The following is an 18,587-nucleotide window of genomic DNA, read 5'->3' on the forward strand; positions in this document are numbered from 1 at the left end:
ATATTATCAAAATCAGTAAGAGATTTCACATGAGCTTGAAAATGTTTCTCTATGACGTTCTTTTCGGTTTGGAGCCCAAAATGCTGCAGACTACCCGAAACATTGCTGAATACAACGGCAAATTTTGAAGTACTTGTTGCTTTCATTGTTTTCCATTTTGTCCAATTACGCACGTCGGCATCAGACTCGCTATTTGTCAGTAGTGTGTGCCGTGAAAGTTGTTCTGTGTTCACATTGGCTGACAAGATGCCATTCTAAGGCTATGGCCGAGTACCATATCTATTTCCATAAACAAACACTGGGGAAACATACATTGTCCTGACAAGTATTTTATAATTCCCCAGTTTTCGGGGAATAACTTACCTGCGTCGCGAATATTATCTCTGCTCGACCAGGCATGGAGTTTGTGTGGAGACTTGCTACGTTATTAATGAGAACTAGGATCCTAATTTTTTTTCAACAAAATAACTCCAGTGTAATTTTTGTAGCAGATAATTTCTATTTTCCCCCGTCTGAAGCATAATTATTGTGTTTTTAAATCCCAGACACCCTACAGTCACCCATTTGACACAAACGGAACTGCAATCACATTGCAAAAAATATAATTCTTAGGAACTGGTCATATACTTATAGGGGTGGGTTTGCTGGTTGGAACTGTATCACATTTTGCTGTCAAATAGTATTCTTGTTAAATTATATGGTATGTTCTTAAATTTATTTTTTAACTCAAGCGGTGCCTCCGTTTCGCTTGATTCTTCTTCTTCACTGAAAGATTGTCTTGCAAGATGTAAAATCGGATCGTATTGATACGGTCTAACATCCATTTCAGAAATGACATCAGGAACACCTTTTACTGCTTCAGGATCCATGGACACTGTTAAGTTGTGAGGTATAATCAGAGGCAGCCATCAGCAACAGGCACATATGACGTCATGTCACGTGATACCCCCTCTGCTCATTAACTGTCGGGTGTTTCCGTAAAGGGCGGAAATACGAGTACTTTTATTGTGTTTTTATTGCTATTTTAACAAACTGTTTGTTCAATTTAAATCACGGAAGGTGACTTTTAGAATATCCTTTACAATATATCAAATGTTTTGTTTTCGTTCGGATTCTCCTTTAATGCAGTAAGGTGGGGTTAAACGGTTTGTGTGCATATGTGCGTGTGCGTGTGCGTGCGTCAATGTTATGCTGCACCAGCTCTTTCAAGGCGACTTCCTCTCTTGTCACCAATGAGATCCGATTTAGAATTGGTCTTCAGCAACCAATAATTGTCGTAAGAGGCGAGTAACAGTATCGGGTGATCAGGGTTTCTGACTTGGTTCACACATGTCATCGTATCTCAACTAGCTATAGTTCAATCATATTTACAGACTGGATTATTGCTGAATGCATCGGACATATTGTCCATTACACCATCACACTATCGGCCAGAGACATTGTCCGGCCGATGGTGTGATGGTGTAATGGACAATGTGTCCGGCCGATGGTGTGATGGTGTAATGGACAATGTGTCCGGCCGATGGTGTGATGGTGTAATGGACAATGTGTCCGGCCGATGGTGTGATGGTGTAATGGACAATGTGTCCGGCCGATGGTGTGATGGTGTAATGGACAATGTGTCCGGCCGATGGTGTGATGGTGTGATGGTGTAATGGACAATGCGTTGAGGCTCAAAGCTATAAACGGTGTGACATGAACACACGCCAGTGTGTCAGTCGACTAATTCAGTATTTGCATTGGTTGGAAAAGCAAAACGAACTGGCAAAGAACGATTTGACTCAAAGTATTTACACTAAACTACTATATTTGTAGACATACGTATCTATGAATGTAGTGCCAAACGGTTCTCGGTGAATCCAATGTCAACTGAAATAGCCCAGAAACCAACAATCTCTGATCTAGTTCCTTCGCGGACTATTTGTACAAGAATGTAGCATATTCTTGGTGTCTTGCAATCGATCAAGGCTCTGATACATTGGAAGTCCAGAAAGTTTGATTCAAGCTGTTTTATTTTCTTCCTTAAACTACTGATTGTATATTAATTCAATGGTGACAAATAACACATATATCTTGACACTTACGGTGTCAACAGGTGAGGGGTACTTGGTTTTAACGTTCAAGATTATTGAAGTTGTTTCCAAGTGTGTGTGTGTGTGTGTGTGTGTGTGTGTGTGTGTGTGTGTGTGTGTGTGTGTGTGTGTGTGTGTGTGCTTGTAGTAATCAAGATTAATTATAGTTTTAAAGTGCTTCCCAACAGTTCCCATGTCACACTTGAGCACGGATATCCCACTCAGACACATTACACTGACTTCAAACTGACCAGTCCATGTTTTGACCCTTGGTCACAAACGTCAGGCACGGAAGGAACACGTCCAGGAATTAAACGTCCAGGAATCGAACCTCAGGAATCACAACAATACACCATCGGGCATTGAGTCTTCCTTGAAGCTACCTTGTGGGCGAATTTTCATGCTTGCCTGTATGGAGACCTTGGAACCCCATTTCATTCCTCTATATGTGGTGTCGTTGTAAAGACCATTAAGGTTGGAGTGGTGACAGTCATTGTACCACCAAGCTCCGTGATACATCACAGCACAGTTGTCGGTCTCGTTCAGGTCGAAGTCCAGGTTATTAGCAGTGAAGCGCCTGAAATTTTGATACTCCATAGAGTCTCCTGAAAAAAGAATACGTTTCTTATTAGATTATCATAGAAATTACATGCGAAAAAACAATTACTTTAATTGTGATTATCAAACATGTTTTTTTCTGATGAGCCGGACAGAAACATAGACTAAACATGTTTAAAATATATTTAATTGTTAGTCCTCTGCTATACTTGCGTACACCATGGTTCAAAACAATAAAATATTAACGTACATCCATATTTTACAATCTTATGCTGATGAAGCCAAATATGTAGGCCAGTTTCAATACGTTCCCTTATTAAAAGTCCTGCAATACATAGTTTACCTTCTAACAATGTAGGTGGACTAAATACAGAATAAAACGTTTTAAAGTTTTGTCTTTTTCATATCAACTTAATTCATTGAAAGTGAGATATGCCTTTAAACATCATAGAAGCTGAATAGCGGCGTCCATAGAATATAAACGTCAAATATTCTAAATACAAACGAAAGCAATCAGGCAAATACTATTGGCAACATTTACCTGAATTGCCCGTGAACCCACTGACATCAAGAGTGTAGAAGGTCGACATGTTGCCTAGTCGGAAGTTGTTGTAGTGGGCAAACCCAGTCTCCCCGTCTGTAAACGTGAGGTCCACTCGTAGTTCGTACGTTGTCTGTTTGGTGAGACGGTGTATCCTCTCGTTACCTGAAATGGGATAAAGGTACTAAAAATTCGAGAAAGAGTAAGGTAAAAAAAAATTCATTAACGTGCGACAGTTCATTCTTCTCGTTACCTGAAACGAAATATAATACTTTTTCGAGTACACGAAAAAGCAATCAATTCAGTAAATTTATGCACATAGGATAATACATATGGACATGTTGTTAAATGATATTTCCATCTGTTAAAATATACTAGCCACAACAAGAATATTCTATTTTTTTTCTAAAAAATCCTCGTCCATGACGTTGAAGAAACGGGATGGCCACTTTTACGAGATTCTAATCTCTGTATCTCATACGTGTCAACTTGCCTTGAACAAGAACTAAAGGGGTTGTCCGATTCCACTCCAAATCATCTCTTTAAAGTCTAAGTGGGGCAGTGGGGTAGCCCAGCGGTTAAAGCGTTGGCTCGTCACGCCGAAGACCCGGGTTCGATTCCCCACAATATGTGAAGCCCATTTCTAGTGACCCAAGCCGTGATGTTGCTGGAATATTGCTAAAAGCGGCGTAAAACCAAACTGTCAGTAAGTCAGCCAGTCAAAGTCTAAATTAAAATCCATTGAATATTAATTTAACTAATGTCCAAAGATTTCGATCACACTGTAAAGAAAATGGACTGGTTGTTAAGCTCATCGTGTGAAATGTTTCCTAAAATATACGTTGGTGATATTCCACAATTGTGGGACAAAATGTATGAGTAATTTGTATTTTCATATCTTCTTTCAGCTGTTTGTATTTCTGAACCAAATCCATAAAATCTGAAATTGTACTTGTGGTGGATTTGATTGTGTTTCAGGAGAAAAATGTAAAGCAAAACATCTCTTAAACTTGTGTCTTTGTATACATCCTTACCCAACCAGAATTCCCCGGTGAGGTTGCCAAAGCCGTCCATGTACTCAAACCACGTCCTGTAGAAATCCACCAGGCCATCCACTCTCCGTTGTATCACCTTCAACATAACATGTTCTAATTTCAGAATTCGTCACCAAATGGAGTTTAGAATCAAGCATTTTCTCGACGATCAGGTAGACCATGATCATGTCTTGTTTCTCTTGGTAAATACAATGTACATTCCCACTCACTGCCCCAAATATATTTTTGTCTGGGGATTAGGAAGATTGAGCATTGAAGCTCGGATGATTGCTTTAAGTCAGTGCTTTCTTTCGAATTCCCCCAAATGTATGTTTTTCCTGGGTATATGAGTATTGGTTTATATTGCCTGCAAAAATACCCTCTTTGGAACCACCCGATATAGCATATATACTTACCAGCCAGCCGCCTCCATGTTGGGTCATGTCACAGTACGCTTTGAAGGAACCTTGTTCGTCTGAGGGCAGTATCCTATACACGCCATCTCCAGCATTAGGATACTCCTTCAAAATACTTGCACAATCTGAAAAGAAATGTTTGTATTCATTATATGAAAGTTAAACCTTGTGATGCGAGGCAATTCCGATGCTTTCACATATGAACTTATGTAGACCCAGGTATTCAATGGTCACACATGGACGTTAAATCTACATCCCGTTGGGATTCAGCCTCCGGACCCAATCTGTGTAGTGCAAATGTGTGTTGAATGCATGTGTGAGTGAGGGAATGTTTACAAAGCAGTAGCTGAAGATGAGTACTGAGGATAATAAAAATGTTGCACTGGCTGACATTGTAACCCCTTTTCTCCCGCACTTTAGATAGGAATGTCACGCGTTCGGCCTTTGGCTTAGAATATCACTTATACATAGCAACAAGCAGATAGTTGACCTACATGTAGCCGAGTAGATTTCTATGTGAAACGATTGCATTTGTCTCATTTTCCTTTGTTTTGTAAGGCCGATAACATGACAAGGGATTCATGTAGAACGTGGTAGTTATACCAACATGTGGCAGTTGTACCCCAGACGTGACACTGGAGATCCGATGGTGCTCATGGCAAATTACATTGACACAAGGTTATATTACAGAGTAATATTCCAGCAGCTGTAGATAAACCATAGTCTGTCTCACAGTCCCTGAACCACATTATTTCCCAAATGCCTAGCCCTCCCTGCAATGCTAAAGCCATAAATGACGCAAGTCTAGATTTCCTCAACTCACTGGGGCTCCATTTCAATTTAAACTATCAACTATGAAAATTATATACATTCAGGGATTAAGCGTCAGTCTAGATACACCGTATACTAGGCGTAATCAATAAAGGTTCAAATAATATATAGCACATGTAAAGAAAAGTTTCTCAGAAATAATAGAACTAAGAGTGCCATCATAATGTTTAATGTGTTGACAAACGTGACACATCGTGACATACAGACAAAAACTTCAAGCATCACCAGCAAAAATCAGTTGTATAGACCAACCCCCTAACATGAAAATGACAAACAATGAAGCACTCGGTCATTCAATATCTTGTGCACCCTCCTCGCGCGTCCAAAACACAGGTGCATCTTTTTCTCATGCTCCTTATCAAGTTCATAAAGAAAGCTTGCTGAATCACATTCCATTCCTCTACTAGAACTCTGCGAAGTCCTGGGAGATCCACTGGTGCTGGGTAACGTGTGTACACACGTCGACCGAGTTCATTCCAGGCCAGCTCAATTGGGGTCTGGCGAGCATGCTGGCCACTCCACCCGCTCTAAGACGCCTAGCGTTGTCGTCTTGCAGTAAAGAGGGTCGAGCATAAAAGCCATGCACAGCTCGCAGGAATGGTACCACTATAGGAACCAGAATCTCGTCCCGATAACGCTGTCCGGTCGACCACGTGCAATGGAGTACGTCCAGTAGGAGTTATCCCTGCCCAAACCATGACCGCCCCCCCGCCCCCTTGTCAAATCGGTTATGCGTGGCCACAGTTGCATCTCCACTGCGATGATAAATCCTCTGCCGACCATTATGGAAGGACAAATTGAATCTGCTTTCATCTGTGAAGAGCACACGAGACGATTGACGTTGATTCCAGCGGGCATGATGTCTACTCCATCTCAAACGCGCCTGCCTGTGACGTGGTGTTAGTAGTGGACGAACTGCAGGTCGCCTACAGAGGAGTCCGGCTGCCCTTAACGTCGACGAACGGTGCTCCTGGATATCCTTACATTGTTAACCTTGACGTGTTCTGTCTGAAGATCTGCTGCGCTAAGAAATTTGTTACGTAACGCAGTGTTAATCATGTGCCCATCATCTCGGAGTGTTGTGACTCTTGGGACACCCCTTTCGGCGTGCATATTCCACGGACCCATTGCCTTGAAATCTCTTCCGCAGTCTACCAATAGCACTCACATTAAAGTGGACAGCAACCTGTCCAGATTCCGAAAGGCCTATAGTCTGACCCCTTTCAGAACGTGTCACAAAAACGTCCCAAATTTTAAGCTGCAATTTCAAACAGGTACAACAGTGAACTGCATTAAGGCATGTGTATTGTCCTCCACTTTCTCTGGATAGAGCGACTTGCACGTGCAAATCATTGACAGTAAGTGGCAGGTGGATTTCCATACTGACAATTTGAATAAAATATGTGTCATTTGTAACAGAATGTATTGGACGTTAACGAACGTAATAATGACATTTCAACGGCCTGATATGTGTTTCCATACTGTTAAGAAAGTTTGTAAAACATTCAGTTGTATATAATTTCAAACAAAAACGAAGAGTTTACAACTTTTAAGAAATAGTGTTAACACTACCTAGACCATTCATTAATGACACGGAGTATATAAATGCATGGCTTAGGGAAGGTTTCAACACAGTGAAAATAGACAATGATTTTGATGAGGAGCGAACGAGTGTGGTTTTACGATGCTTTTGGAAACAGTCAATCAATGCCATGTGAAGAGACATGAACAATGGGCACGAATAAGGAATGTTTTAACCAGTAAACTAAGCCCCAGACGTTTTAAGTATTTGAAGAAGATCTTAGGTGAGCTTCAATAGTGAAATAGGGTTTAAATCTGCCAGGCAGGCTAAGAACACGTACGATAATTTAGTATGATGCTGCCATGGAGATCAAATCAGGGGGCTTTGAGCTCTCCGTACAGACACTCTCCATTAGACCATCAATAAGGCCACATTCTGAAAAGGGTAAGGCCATATTCTGAAAAGGGTACGATCCGTGAAGGTCCGGGTTAGAATATTGGCCTTCAGTAACCCATGGTTGTCGAAAGAGGCGACTAACGGGTGGTCAGTCGCGCTGCCTTGGTTGACACATGTCATCGGTTCCCAGTTGCGCAGACCGATGCTGTTGACTACTGGATTGTCTGGTCCAGACTCGATTATTTACAGACCGCCGCCATATAACTGTTATATTGCTGAGTGCGGCGTAAACCTAAACTCACTCACTCTGATAAGGGCACGACTCAATGGAACACTCACCGGTGTAGTTATCGGATTCGTCTTCACAGACATCGTCGCTCGATGCCAGATACGTATCCATGGTAGTCTGGAATTCCTTGTACTCTTCTATCAGTTGACAATATTTTACAATATTGGCATTGGTTGAAAAACCAAACAAGAGGTGGGAAACAACGAGTATCCAAATCATATTTTATGGCCTCAGTCAACAGACGTACTTCAAATGTGAATAGCGTGTTGCTACATTAAACTTTTATATCTGCGGATATACGTGGCTGCGAATTTTATGATGTGATACTAATTGGCTTCTCGGTGATTTTCCGTCACCACTTGTGCCACTTCTAAAATAATATCATGATGAAAATGGTTCCGCTTCATAAATGAGGGTTCCCTGCACTTATGGTACTTAATTTGTGTAAGGAGATTTTTAACGATAGCGGTGTTTTCCTGAAGTAACATGCTACTTCCTGCTCTTGTTTACATTAAACGATATGTCCTAATTTACATTTCCTCAACCGAACAACACCAGTGTGTTTGTTCATGTGTCAGGCCTGTAATTAACTTTCTCTGTTTATCAGCTTGCGTGAATGTGATTACGACGGCGATGCTTGAGCGCATTTGATATTTCCATGCATGAATGTGATTATGCTAAGGCGCTTTTTATATCCCAATTCTTTTCAGAGCCTCACAAATGATATAGAATGTATTTCTGTGAATGTTCAATGTCTGTATACAATTTTGGGGGGCTTTGCAGTAAATCCAATGTGAAAATGTCAAGCCTTTTTAAAAGATGAGAGTGAATGTATTTTATGTGACGTGGAATGATTACATGTTACGTTAGAGTTTATGCTGGGTTACAGATTATGTGCATAGTCGTATGTAATGTTACCTGTCAATAAAAGAGGCAAAGATCATGTCTTTGATAACAAGAAATCTCTACTAAAAGGGCAAATGGTTCCGATATATCGCAACTAAATACTGATGATACCCGATGTTTGAGTGAGTGAGTGAGTGAGTATGGTTTAACGCCGCTTTTAGCAATATTCCAGCAATATGACGGCGGGGGACACCAGCAACTCACACATTGTACCCATGTGGGGAATCGAACCCGGGCCTTCGGCGTGACGAGCCAACGCTTTAACCACTATGCTACCCCGCCAACCCACCAGATGTTTGAACAGTGATGATACCCATCACATACATGAAAAGGTAAGTAAATTATTAATCTGAATAAGGGACCACAAGTCAACTTAAGGAATTGCATTTGACCTACATGTTCTCACTGATGCGACCAATGTTCTCCACATGTCTTCCATAAACCTATTTGAAGCTTTGGTTAGATCTTGATTGTTGTAACTCTCGGAAAATAACTTTGGGACCAGAGTGGAATTGCGATCTTTGTAGTCCTGGTACATTATGCTCGATTGTAGAAGGCAAAAGCTGCAGGCGGTGGTCTAGCTTAGTGAATAACGCGTTGGCTCGTCACGCCGAAGACCCAGGTACCATAACTCCTCATCGGTACAATGTGTGAAGCCCATTCCTGGTGTCTCCCGTTGTGATATTAATGGAATGTCGCTAAACTTAACTCACTCACAAACTGTGGCTGCTGGAATGTTGTTGGACATGACGGGAAAGTTGACTCTGGAAAGTTGAAGTCACCCTTCTGCCTTTTAAAGTGTTTTGGTCACTTTGAAGGTTGCTTGTATCGACATATGAAATAAATGAGAGGGTTTAACTGATTTCTTTTGTGTATAGTTCAGATTGGTAAATTAAATCAATAGAAGTGTCTTTGCTATTCCACCATTATGGAACAAACCCAGACCGTCCTATACAATAATTCTATGAAGCTAACCTTCTGGACCTAATTTCATGCAATATAAAACATATATCTGTATATGAAACAAATGAGAAGGTTCAACTGGGTTCTCTTGTGTATAGTTCAGATTGGTAAATTAAATTAGTAGAACTGCCTTTGCTATTCCACCGTTATGGTACGAACCTAAACCAGTCATATACAATAATCCTATGAAGTTAACCTTCTGGGCCTAATTTCATGCAATAGTCTTCATAATCTAGGCAGACATTCTGAATCGTATTGCGGGTGACAGAAGATTATTATATATGATTTGTGTTGATTGGCAATAGCAGCTAGTTAAAGTGCTGGTAAATCAGATTGACCTCGCTTTGTTGGTTTACAGTTCAGGTTCCCCCACAGAGCCTGACGCGTACCTCCGATATAAAAAAAGCAACATCGATTGTGTGGAGGTCTTTCTCATTCGACGCGTTTTGCGAGGTTACAGTACCCATGAGTCTGGGTGTACCTGCAACGTGTCTCTGCGCCCATTGCTGATGGGATATCTATTTAATGCTGAACATGAGGAAGCCCAACATTTCACATGCTGTTTCACAAGGAAACGTCAAATGACAAATTATCCTGGACAACTGCAACTAAGGTCACCACGTTTACTGACGTACGCTCCATGGCTCAAGGAATGAAGCTTTTCTTTAAAGGTCACATGCAACCAAAAAAATCAAACATACTTAAAACACAATTATCACTTATTTATGACATATAATATACATTGCTGATTATGAAAAAACAAAATTATAAGCGTACAATCGCAAATCAAAAGTGCAATATTGTGTACTTCGGTTTACTTCCCAAGAAACGAAGCAGCCGGGATACGAACCCAGTCAGAGCTGGTGGGTGTGTGTACTCAAGTGTAACGGCTGGTTCATTTGCAGATGCTCTCACGGCTCATAGTGTGTGTATATATAGAGATGTTGGGTTTTGTAAATACATGCTCATTTTTTTGTGTATAACATTTTGCAATCAACAGACATCATAACATGTCATGTGTTCAAGTATCACACCTGCCTGTCTGTGTAATTACATAATGTGACAGAGACCGAACTCGGGCCATAAATCAATGCATTTTGTTTATGGTGTATAGCCTGATTGGTGTTAAGTTCAAATTGCATGTGGTCAGTGATAGTAGTTGTGTATTGAATATTGTCATTAGCAGACAGGCAGGCAGACACACAGGTGTCAATAAAACAAGACAATGAGTTTTGTCTGTGACAACGACATATCTATATCACAGTTAGAAATTCTGTCAACGCTAAATAATGACATTGCTTTTAAGTATCGAACTGAGAAAGTGACTCGGTAAGAAGAACGTGTGGTGAAATAGACAAATGAAATTATATAAACAGTTAATTTACTGTCATAACATATAAAAAAGCTCGCGCCTGTGAGATATTAACAAAACATTCGAAAAATAGCTCACACCAAAGCCTTCACCCAGTACTCACCGACAAACCCGCTTCCAAGCTGCTCGAAACTATTTCACTGCGCACGTGCTATGAGCGCAGCCCAGCTGTTGAAACCACTTGAATTCCCCCCAAACGCTGGGGGAAAATTAGTGAATCGTTTGAACTAGGATTTCGCGCGTTTTTTTTCCATCGCGTTATTTTTCAACTTGATAAGTTGAATTTGCATTTTTGACGATTTGTTTCGGTAAGTCCATACCGAAAGGTATCAGAATCTGCAAAGTTGTGTTTTACGTTGCATGTGACCTTTAAGTGTGTTCTGTGGAATAGCAGTGTACAATTTGAGAACCCCAAATGTTTTAAGACAACTGAAGTTTGTTCTTTGAGATTGAAACATTCAAGCAGATCTTTAGAATCCACATAATATGAATTTGATTCGTTTCAAATACTTACTGTGAATATGAAGAAATTCTTCCTTATATCACAGTTTATGGTTGTATTTGCTGGATTACGGAAATATATGAAACTGTCTTTGTGAGTCATATCACCCCTTATGTCTGTCCAGCAGGCATCCAGTCAGATGCTGAAGATTCTGATCTGTAACACTGACCATCTGAGTTGATAATGTTAAAGCTTCATGTTTTAGTTTTAGGTCCTCTCGATGTACACGCCACAATATGTGATAGTTGACACATCTCAATAATTTTCAGTTAATAGGAATATGAGTTTATTCAATTCATAAAGAATCAATAAACTTCAGTTTAGTCTTTTTAGTTGATAGTTCTATATCCGAGAAAACCAATAATCTCTAATAATTATTGCCTTCGTGGACTATTTGTACAAGAGTGCAGCATATGCTAGGGTTCTTACCATCAAAGAACAAGGCTCAGATACAATAGTATACCAGAACGTTTGATTTAAGCTGTTTTATTTTCTTCCCTAAATTAATGATTGTGTAATTATGTAATTGTGACAAATGATATGATGAGACTCAACCCAACAAAAGTGCAAGAATCAGGCTAGCTATTCTCGAAACGTTCGTATCCCTACGAACTTCTCAAGCCCATTCTTAACACATTGGCTATGATAAAAGTTAAGAATTCTTAGAGCTACGAACGTTTCGAGAATAAGGGCCCTGTACTTTACTGAGAAAGTGTAATCCCAAAATATATCATGCGTTACATTTCAGATATTGTTTCCTAGACCATGGACCATAGATTTAATTATAGTTGCACATAAATGATATGCACGTCACATATCTTGACACTTGCGGTGTCAAGAGGTAAGGGCTACTGATTTTAACGTTCAAGATATTTGAAGTTGTGTCGCCAAGTACCAAATGTGTGTGTGTTTGCTTGTCGTAGTCAAGATTAATTAGGGTTTTATAGTGCTGCCCAACAGTTACCATGTCACAGTTCAGCATGGATACCCAATTCGGACACATTACAATGACTTCAAACTGACCAGTCCATGTTTAAACCTTTGATAAGAGGCGGCCCACAAGGAAAGAACACTGATAATCTTTAAACGTCATGGAATCGAACCATCCACCTTCCGCGCCTAGAGCAGACACAATGTCCACTACTGGACAGGGGGCGTTCTCGAACGAGAAGGTCAAGCCTTGAAATTGGACATAAAGACATTGAGAAACACTCCTTTCAAAGCCTATGCTTACATTAGCTCTTGATACCAGTCACAACAATACACCATTGGGCCTCGCACACATTAGTCTTCCTCGGTGCTGTGTTGTGGGCGAATTTTCATACTTGTATGTGTGCAGACTCTGGAACCCCATTTAATTCCTCTATGTGTGGTGTCGTTGTAACGACCATTGAGGTTGGAGTTGTGACAAGCATTGTACCACCAAGCTCCGTGACAGTACACAGCACAGTTTGTAGTCTTACTCAGGTCCAAGTCCAGGTTTTTAGCAGTGAAGCGCCTGGAAATATGTAACTTCATCTTGTCCCCTGAAAAGAAGAATATGTTCTATATTAGAATAGCATAGAAACTACAAGCGAAAGTTCAATTACCTCAACTACGATTATCAAACATGTTTTACTAATTAGCCGGACAGAAATATAGACCAAACATGTTTAATGAAACTGTAGGTTGACTGTTCACTTATGTACATAACCAGGTCATGTGAAACTGTAGGTTGACTGTTCACTTATGTACATAATCAGGTCATGTAAGGTTGTAGGTTGACTGTTCACTTATGTACATAACCAGGTAATGTAAGGTTGTAAATTGACTGTTCACGTATGTACATAACCAGTTCATGTAAGGTTGTAGGTTGACTGTTCACTTATGTACATAGCCAGGTCATGTAAGGTTGTAGGATGACTGTTCACTTATGAACATAGCCAGGTCATGTAATGCTGTAGGTTGACTGTTCACTTATGTACATAACGTGGTCATGTAAGGTTGTAGGTTGACTGTTCGCTTATGCACATAACCAGGTCATGTAAGGCTGTAGGATGACTGTTCACTTATGAACATAGCCAGGTCATGTAAGGTTGTAGGTTGACTGTTCACTTATGTACATAACCAGGTCATGTAAGGTTGTAGGTTTACTGTTCACTTATGTACATAACGTGGTCATGTAAAGTTGTAGGTTGACTGTTCACTTATGTACATAACCAGTTCATGTAAGGTTGTAGGTTGACTGTTCACTTATGTACATAACCAGGTCATGTAAGCTTGTAGGTTTACTGTTCACTTATGTACATAACGTGGTCATGTGAGGTTGTAGGTTGACTGTTCACTTATGTACATAACCAGGTCATGTAAGGTTGAAGGTTGACTGTTCACTTATGTACATAACGTGGTCATGTGAGGTCGCAGGGTGACTGTTCACTTATGTACATAACAAGTTTCTGTAAGGCTGTAGGTTGACTGTTCACTTATGTACATAATGTGGTCATGTGAGGTTGTATATTGACTGTTCACTTATGTACATAATGTGGTCATGTGAGGTTGTAGGTTGACTGTTCACTTATGCACATAGCCAGGTCATGTAAGGCTGTAGGTTGACTGTTCACTTATGTACATAATGTGGTCATGTAAGGTTGTAGGTTGACTGTTCACTTATGCACATAACCAGGTTATGTAAGGCTGTAAGTTGACTGTTCACTTATGAACATAATGTGGTCATGTGAGGTTGTAGGGTGGCTGTTCACTTATGTACATAACCAGGTCATGTAAGTTTGTAAGTTGACTGTTCACGTATGTACATAACCAGTTCATGTAAGGTTGTAGGTTGACTGTTCGCTTATGCACATAGCCAGGTCATGTAAGGTTGTAGGTTGACCTGTTCACTTATGTACATAGCCAGGTCATGTAAGGTTGTAGGATGACTGTTCACTTATGAACATAGCCAGGTCATGTAATGCTGTAGGTTGACTGTTCACTTATGTACATAACGTGGTCATGTAAGGTTGTAGATTGACTGTTCACTTATGTACATAACGTGGTCATGTGAGGTTGTAGGTTGACTGTTCGCTTATGCACATAACCAGGTCATGTAAGGCTGTAGGTTGACTCTTCACTTATGTACATAGCCAGGTCATGTACGGTTGTAGGATGACTGTTCACTTATGAACATAGCCAGGTCATGTAAGGTTGTAGGTTGACTGTTCACTTATGTACATAACCAGTTCATGTAAGGTTGTAGGTTGACTGTTCACTTATGCACATAGCCAGGTCATGTAAGGTTGTAAGTTGACTGTTCACTTATGTACATAACCAGGTCATGTAACGTTGTAGGTTTACTGTTCACTTATGTACATAATGTGGTCATGTGAGGTTGTAGGTTGACTGTTCACTTATGTACATAACCAGGTCATGTGAGGTTGTAGGTTGACTGTTCACTTATGTACATAACGTGGTCATGTGAGGTTCCAGGGTGACTGTTCACTTATGTACATAACAAGTTCATGTAAGGCTGTAGGTTGACTGTTCACTTATGCACATAATGTGGTCATGTGAGTTTGTTTATTGACTGTTCACTTATGTACATAATGTGGCCATGTGAGGTTGTAGGTTGACTGTTCACTTATGCACATAGCCAGGTCATGTAAGGCTGTAGGTTGACTATTCACTTATGCACATGATGTGGTCATGTAAGGTTGTAGGTTGACTGTTCACTTATGCACATAACCAGGTCATGTAAGGCTGTAAGTTGACTGTTCACTTATGCACATAACCAGATCATGTAAGGCTGTAGGGTGACTGTTCACTTATGTACATAATGTGGTCATGTGAGGTTGTAGGGTGGCTGTTCACTTATGTACATAACCAGGTCATGTAAGCTTGTAAGTTGACTGTTCACTTATGTACATAGCCAGGTCATGTAAGGCTGTAGGTTGACTGTTCACTTATGCACATAATGTGGTCATGTAAGGCTGTAGGGTGGCTGTTTACTTATGCACATAACCATGTCATGTGAATTTGTATTGTGGCTGTACCTACTATGTCAATGCATAGTTTACTTCTAACAACGTATGTGGACTAAACGCAATAAAGAACATTTTAAAGTTTTCTCTTTTAATCTATTGATGAAAGTGAAAACACCTCAGTTCACATCACAGGAACACTACAACGGCGCGTATAGAATATAAACGTCAAATATTCTAAATACAAACGAAAACAATCAGACACATACTATTGGCAATATTTACCTGAATTGCCCGTGAACCCACTGACATCAAGATCATAGAAGGTCGACATGTTGCCTAGTCGGAAGTTGTTGTAGTGGGCAAACCCAGCCTGCCCGTCTGTAAACGTGAGGTCCACTCGTAGTTCGTACGTTGTGTGTTTTGTAAGACGGTGTATCTTCTCGTTACCTGAAACGAAATATCATACTTTTTTCGAGTACACGTACAAAACAATACGTTCAGGTAAATATGTTCCCAAGTAATATTTCCATGAAAAAATTGAAACTAAGATAAAGTTAAAAATATAATAGGTGGATATTGAGATCATAAGGAGACGTCTGAAGAGCATATTAATGTCAATGGTATTGACGTAACGAATCCAAATACACCGTAGCAACCCCAGCCGTGTTAGGGCGGACAATTATCGTGTTGGATTGTAAATCCTTGTCCATAATTGCATTAATGAGGGAGCGAGCGAGTGAGTGAAAGAATGAGTTTGAGTGAGAGAGTTTGAGTGCGTGAGTTCGTGCGTGTGTGAATGAGTGAAGGAGAGAGGGAGCGAGTTAGTGCCTTCGCTCGCATATGAATGAGTGAGTGAGTTAGCGAGTTTCGTGCATGCGCGAATGAGCGAGCGAGAGAGCGAGTGAAAGACTGAGTGTGAGTGATTGAGTTTGAGCGAGTGCGTGCGTGCGTGCGTGTGAGAATTTTCACGGTACTACAGGCTTTGAATAACCGTCAACGTTGTAAACATTATAAACTATATTATTGTGACTATATTTTACGATATCTTATACAAATGAGTTCCCATATGTTCAAAATCAACTGGAACAGAATATGCATAAATATCGCAAAATGCATGATAATACATGTACATGTAAACATACCATTGTGGGACACATTTATAAGTAATTTGTGTTTTGCTTTCTTTTTTCAGCTGTTTTGATTTCCGAAAACAATCTATCAAATCTAAACCCTTGTATTCGTCTTGGAGTTTTTGTTTCCAGGAGAAAGGTGCAAAGTAATGAAAAAGGTCTTTCAAATTCTCTGTACACATCCTTATCTAGCCAGAACTCCCCGGTGAGGTTGCCAAAGCCGTCCATGTACTCAAACCAGTTCCTGTAGAAATCCACCAGGCCATCCACTCTCCTCTGAATCACCTTCAACACAAAATGTGCTACGGTGTATACAATCGTTACAAGATTATAAAACAATCAAAGTGTGTATTGCTACACAAGGTCATGACCCAACCCCTTAACATGCTGATTAAGACTTAACAGTCTATGTTTCAAATATAAGAATGAGACTGATGTTACCGTACTACAGTCTCTTTGATGGTTGCATTTGGTAAGTACAATGTATTTTCTCACTCACTTCCCAAAATGTATTTTTTTGGGCAAGTAGGAAAGAATGAGTAGAATGTCGTTGGTGCCATTGAAGCTGGGATGGTTGCTTTTGACAGTGCTTTTTCTAATCCCCAAATGTATGTTTTTCCTGGCTATGAAAATATGTTCGATTGCCAAATTGCCAGCAAATAAACCATGTTTGGAACCGCCTTTATTTCAGCAATCGTCAGATGAGAAGGTTATATATACATATATACTTACCAGCCAGCCGCCTCCATGTTGGGTCATGTCGCAGTACGCTTTGAAGGAGCCTTGTTCGTCTGAGGGTTGTATCCTGTACACGCCATCCCAGCATTAGGATACTCCTTCAAAATACTTGCACAATCTAAAATAAATATAAATATGAACATAAATACATAAGTCAAACCTTGAGATGCCTTTTCATGGCAAGGCAATTCAGATTGGCGATGCTTTCACATATGTACTCATGTGACTCAGTTATTCGATGGTCACACATAAACGTTAATTTTACATCCTGACTGGATTCAGCCTCCGGACCCAATCTATAGCAGCTGTAGGGAACATCCTGTTAAGCGGTTAACTTCGTCTTGATAACTGATATGGACGCAACTCTGGAGTCATGTAGAAAGTGGTAGTTATAGCAACATGTGTCTGGCATTTTAACCCCTTTTCCCTCGCACTCTAGATAGGGCAACGAAATATAACGTGTTTGTCTTTTGGTAAATAATGCAAAGAAAATCTTTCAAACAGGGCAAAATGCAACAGTTGTTAAAAATGTAGTGTTGTCAAGTGGATGTCGAGTTACAATTTTCTATGTTTCCTTGGTTTTGTAAGGCCGTTAACATGACAATGGATTCATGTAGAAAGTGGCAGTTATATCAAAATGTGGCAGTTTTACCCCAGAGGGATCCGATGGTGTTCATAGAAAGATACATTAACACACAGGTAATACACAAGTCTGTAGCTGTAGATAAACAGGTAAGGACCTATTTTGAAGATTTTGAATGAGAAACGGACGAGTGTGGTTTTACGACGCTTTCAGAAATAGTCAATCAATGCCATGGGGACGAGACTCTAAAATGTGGCATGACTAAGGAACACTTTAACCAGTAAACTATGCCCCGGTCGTATTTAAGCATTTGAAGAAGACCCTACCCAGCGGGCACACAACGTTGAATCAACGTTGAATCAACGTTGAATTTTGGTTGTTTGGTTGATCAACCTTTCATAAACGTGAAATAGTGAAATAGGGTTTAAGGGTTTCATTTAGTATGAAGCAGCCATGGACATCCCTCGTGCAGACGCTCTCCATCAGGCCATCAGTAAATCCCAAATCTAAAAAAAAGATGACGCAATGTAACACTCACCAGTGTAGTTTTCAGTTTCGCCTTGACAGACGTCGTCGCTCGATGCCAGATATGTATCCATGGTACTCTGGAATTCCTTGTACTCTTCTATCAGTTGACAATGTTTCTTTACAATGTTTGCATTGGTTGAAAAACCAAATAAGAGCTGGGAAACAACGAGTATCCAAATCATAGTTTATGGTGTCAGTCAAAAGACGCACGTCAACTGTGAATAGCGTGTTGCTACATTAAACTATTATA

The 18,587-nt window shown here is 40.2% G+C and overlaps 1 protein-coding gene across 2 annotated transcripts; it reads right to left on the minus strand.

The window, feature by feature from the left end:
- Window positions 1-1,994: 1,994 nt before the first annotated feature.
- On the minus strand, window positions 1,995-18,587 carry LOC124282798 (fibrinogen C domain-containing protein 1-A-like). 2 transcript variants are annotated; one of them, XM_046718860.1, is made up of 5 exons: window positions 18,348-18,587; window positions 4,622-4,746; window positions 4,206-4,302; window positions 3,172-3,336; window positions 1,995-2,677 (listed from the first exon to the last, which is right to left on the minus strand). In XM_046718860.1, the coding sequence occupies exons 1-5, from the start codon at window positions 18,517-18,519 to the stop codon at window positions 2,412-2,414; spliced, it is 825 nt and encodes a 274-aa protein (XP_046574816.1). In that variant the 5' UTR covers window positions 18,520-18,587; the 3' UTR covers window positions 1,995-2,411. The 2 variants fall into 2 exon arrangements, with proteins under 2 accessions (XP_046574816.1, XP_046574885.1); XM_046718929.1 differs by lacking the exon at window positions 18,348-18,587 and adding an exon at window positions 7,710-7,903.

Source organism: Haliotis rubra, unplaced genomic scaffold (assembly GCF_003918875.1).
Source record: "Haliotis rubra isolate DU_JTF1 unplaced genomic scaffold, ASM391887v1 Scf1, whole genome shotgun sequence".
NCBI classification, from domain to species: Eukaryota; Metazoa; Mollusca; class Gastropoda; order Lepetellida; family Haliotidae; genus Haliotis; species Haliotis rubra.

Excerpts from the sequence above, each read along its gene's own strand:
- LOC124282798 (XM_046718860.1), bottom strand. The coding sequence starts at position 18,519 with ATGATTTGGATACTCGTTGTTTCCCAGCTCTTATTTGGTTTTTCAACC. Across the intron at positions 4,747-18,347 it reads CGAAACTGAAAACTACACTG|ATTGTGCAAGTATTTTGAAG; the intron begins GTGAGTGTTACA and ends ATTTCTTTTCAG. Across the intron at positions 3,337-4,205 it reads CACCGGGGAATTCTGGTTGG|GTAACGAGAGGATACACCGT; the intron begins GTAAGGATGTAT and ends ATCCCATTTCAG.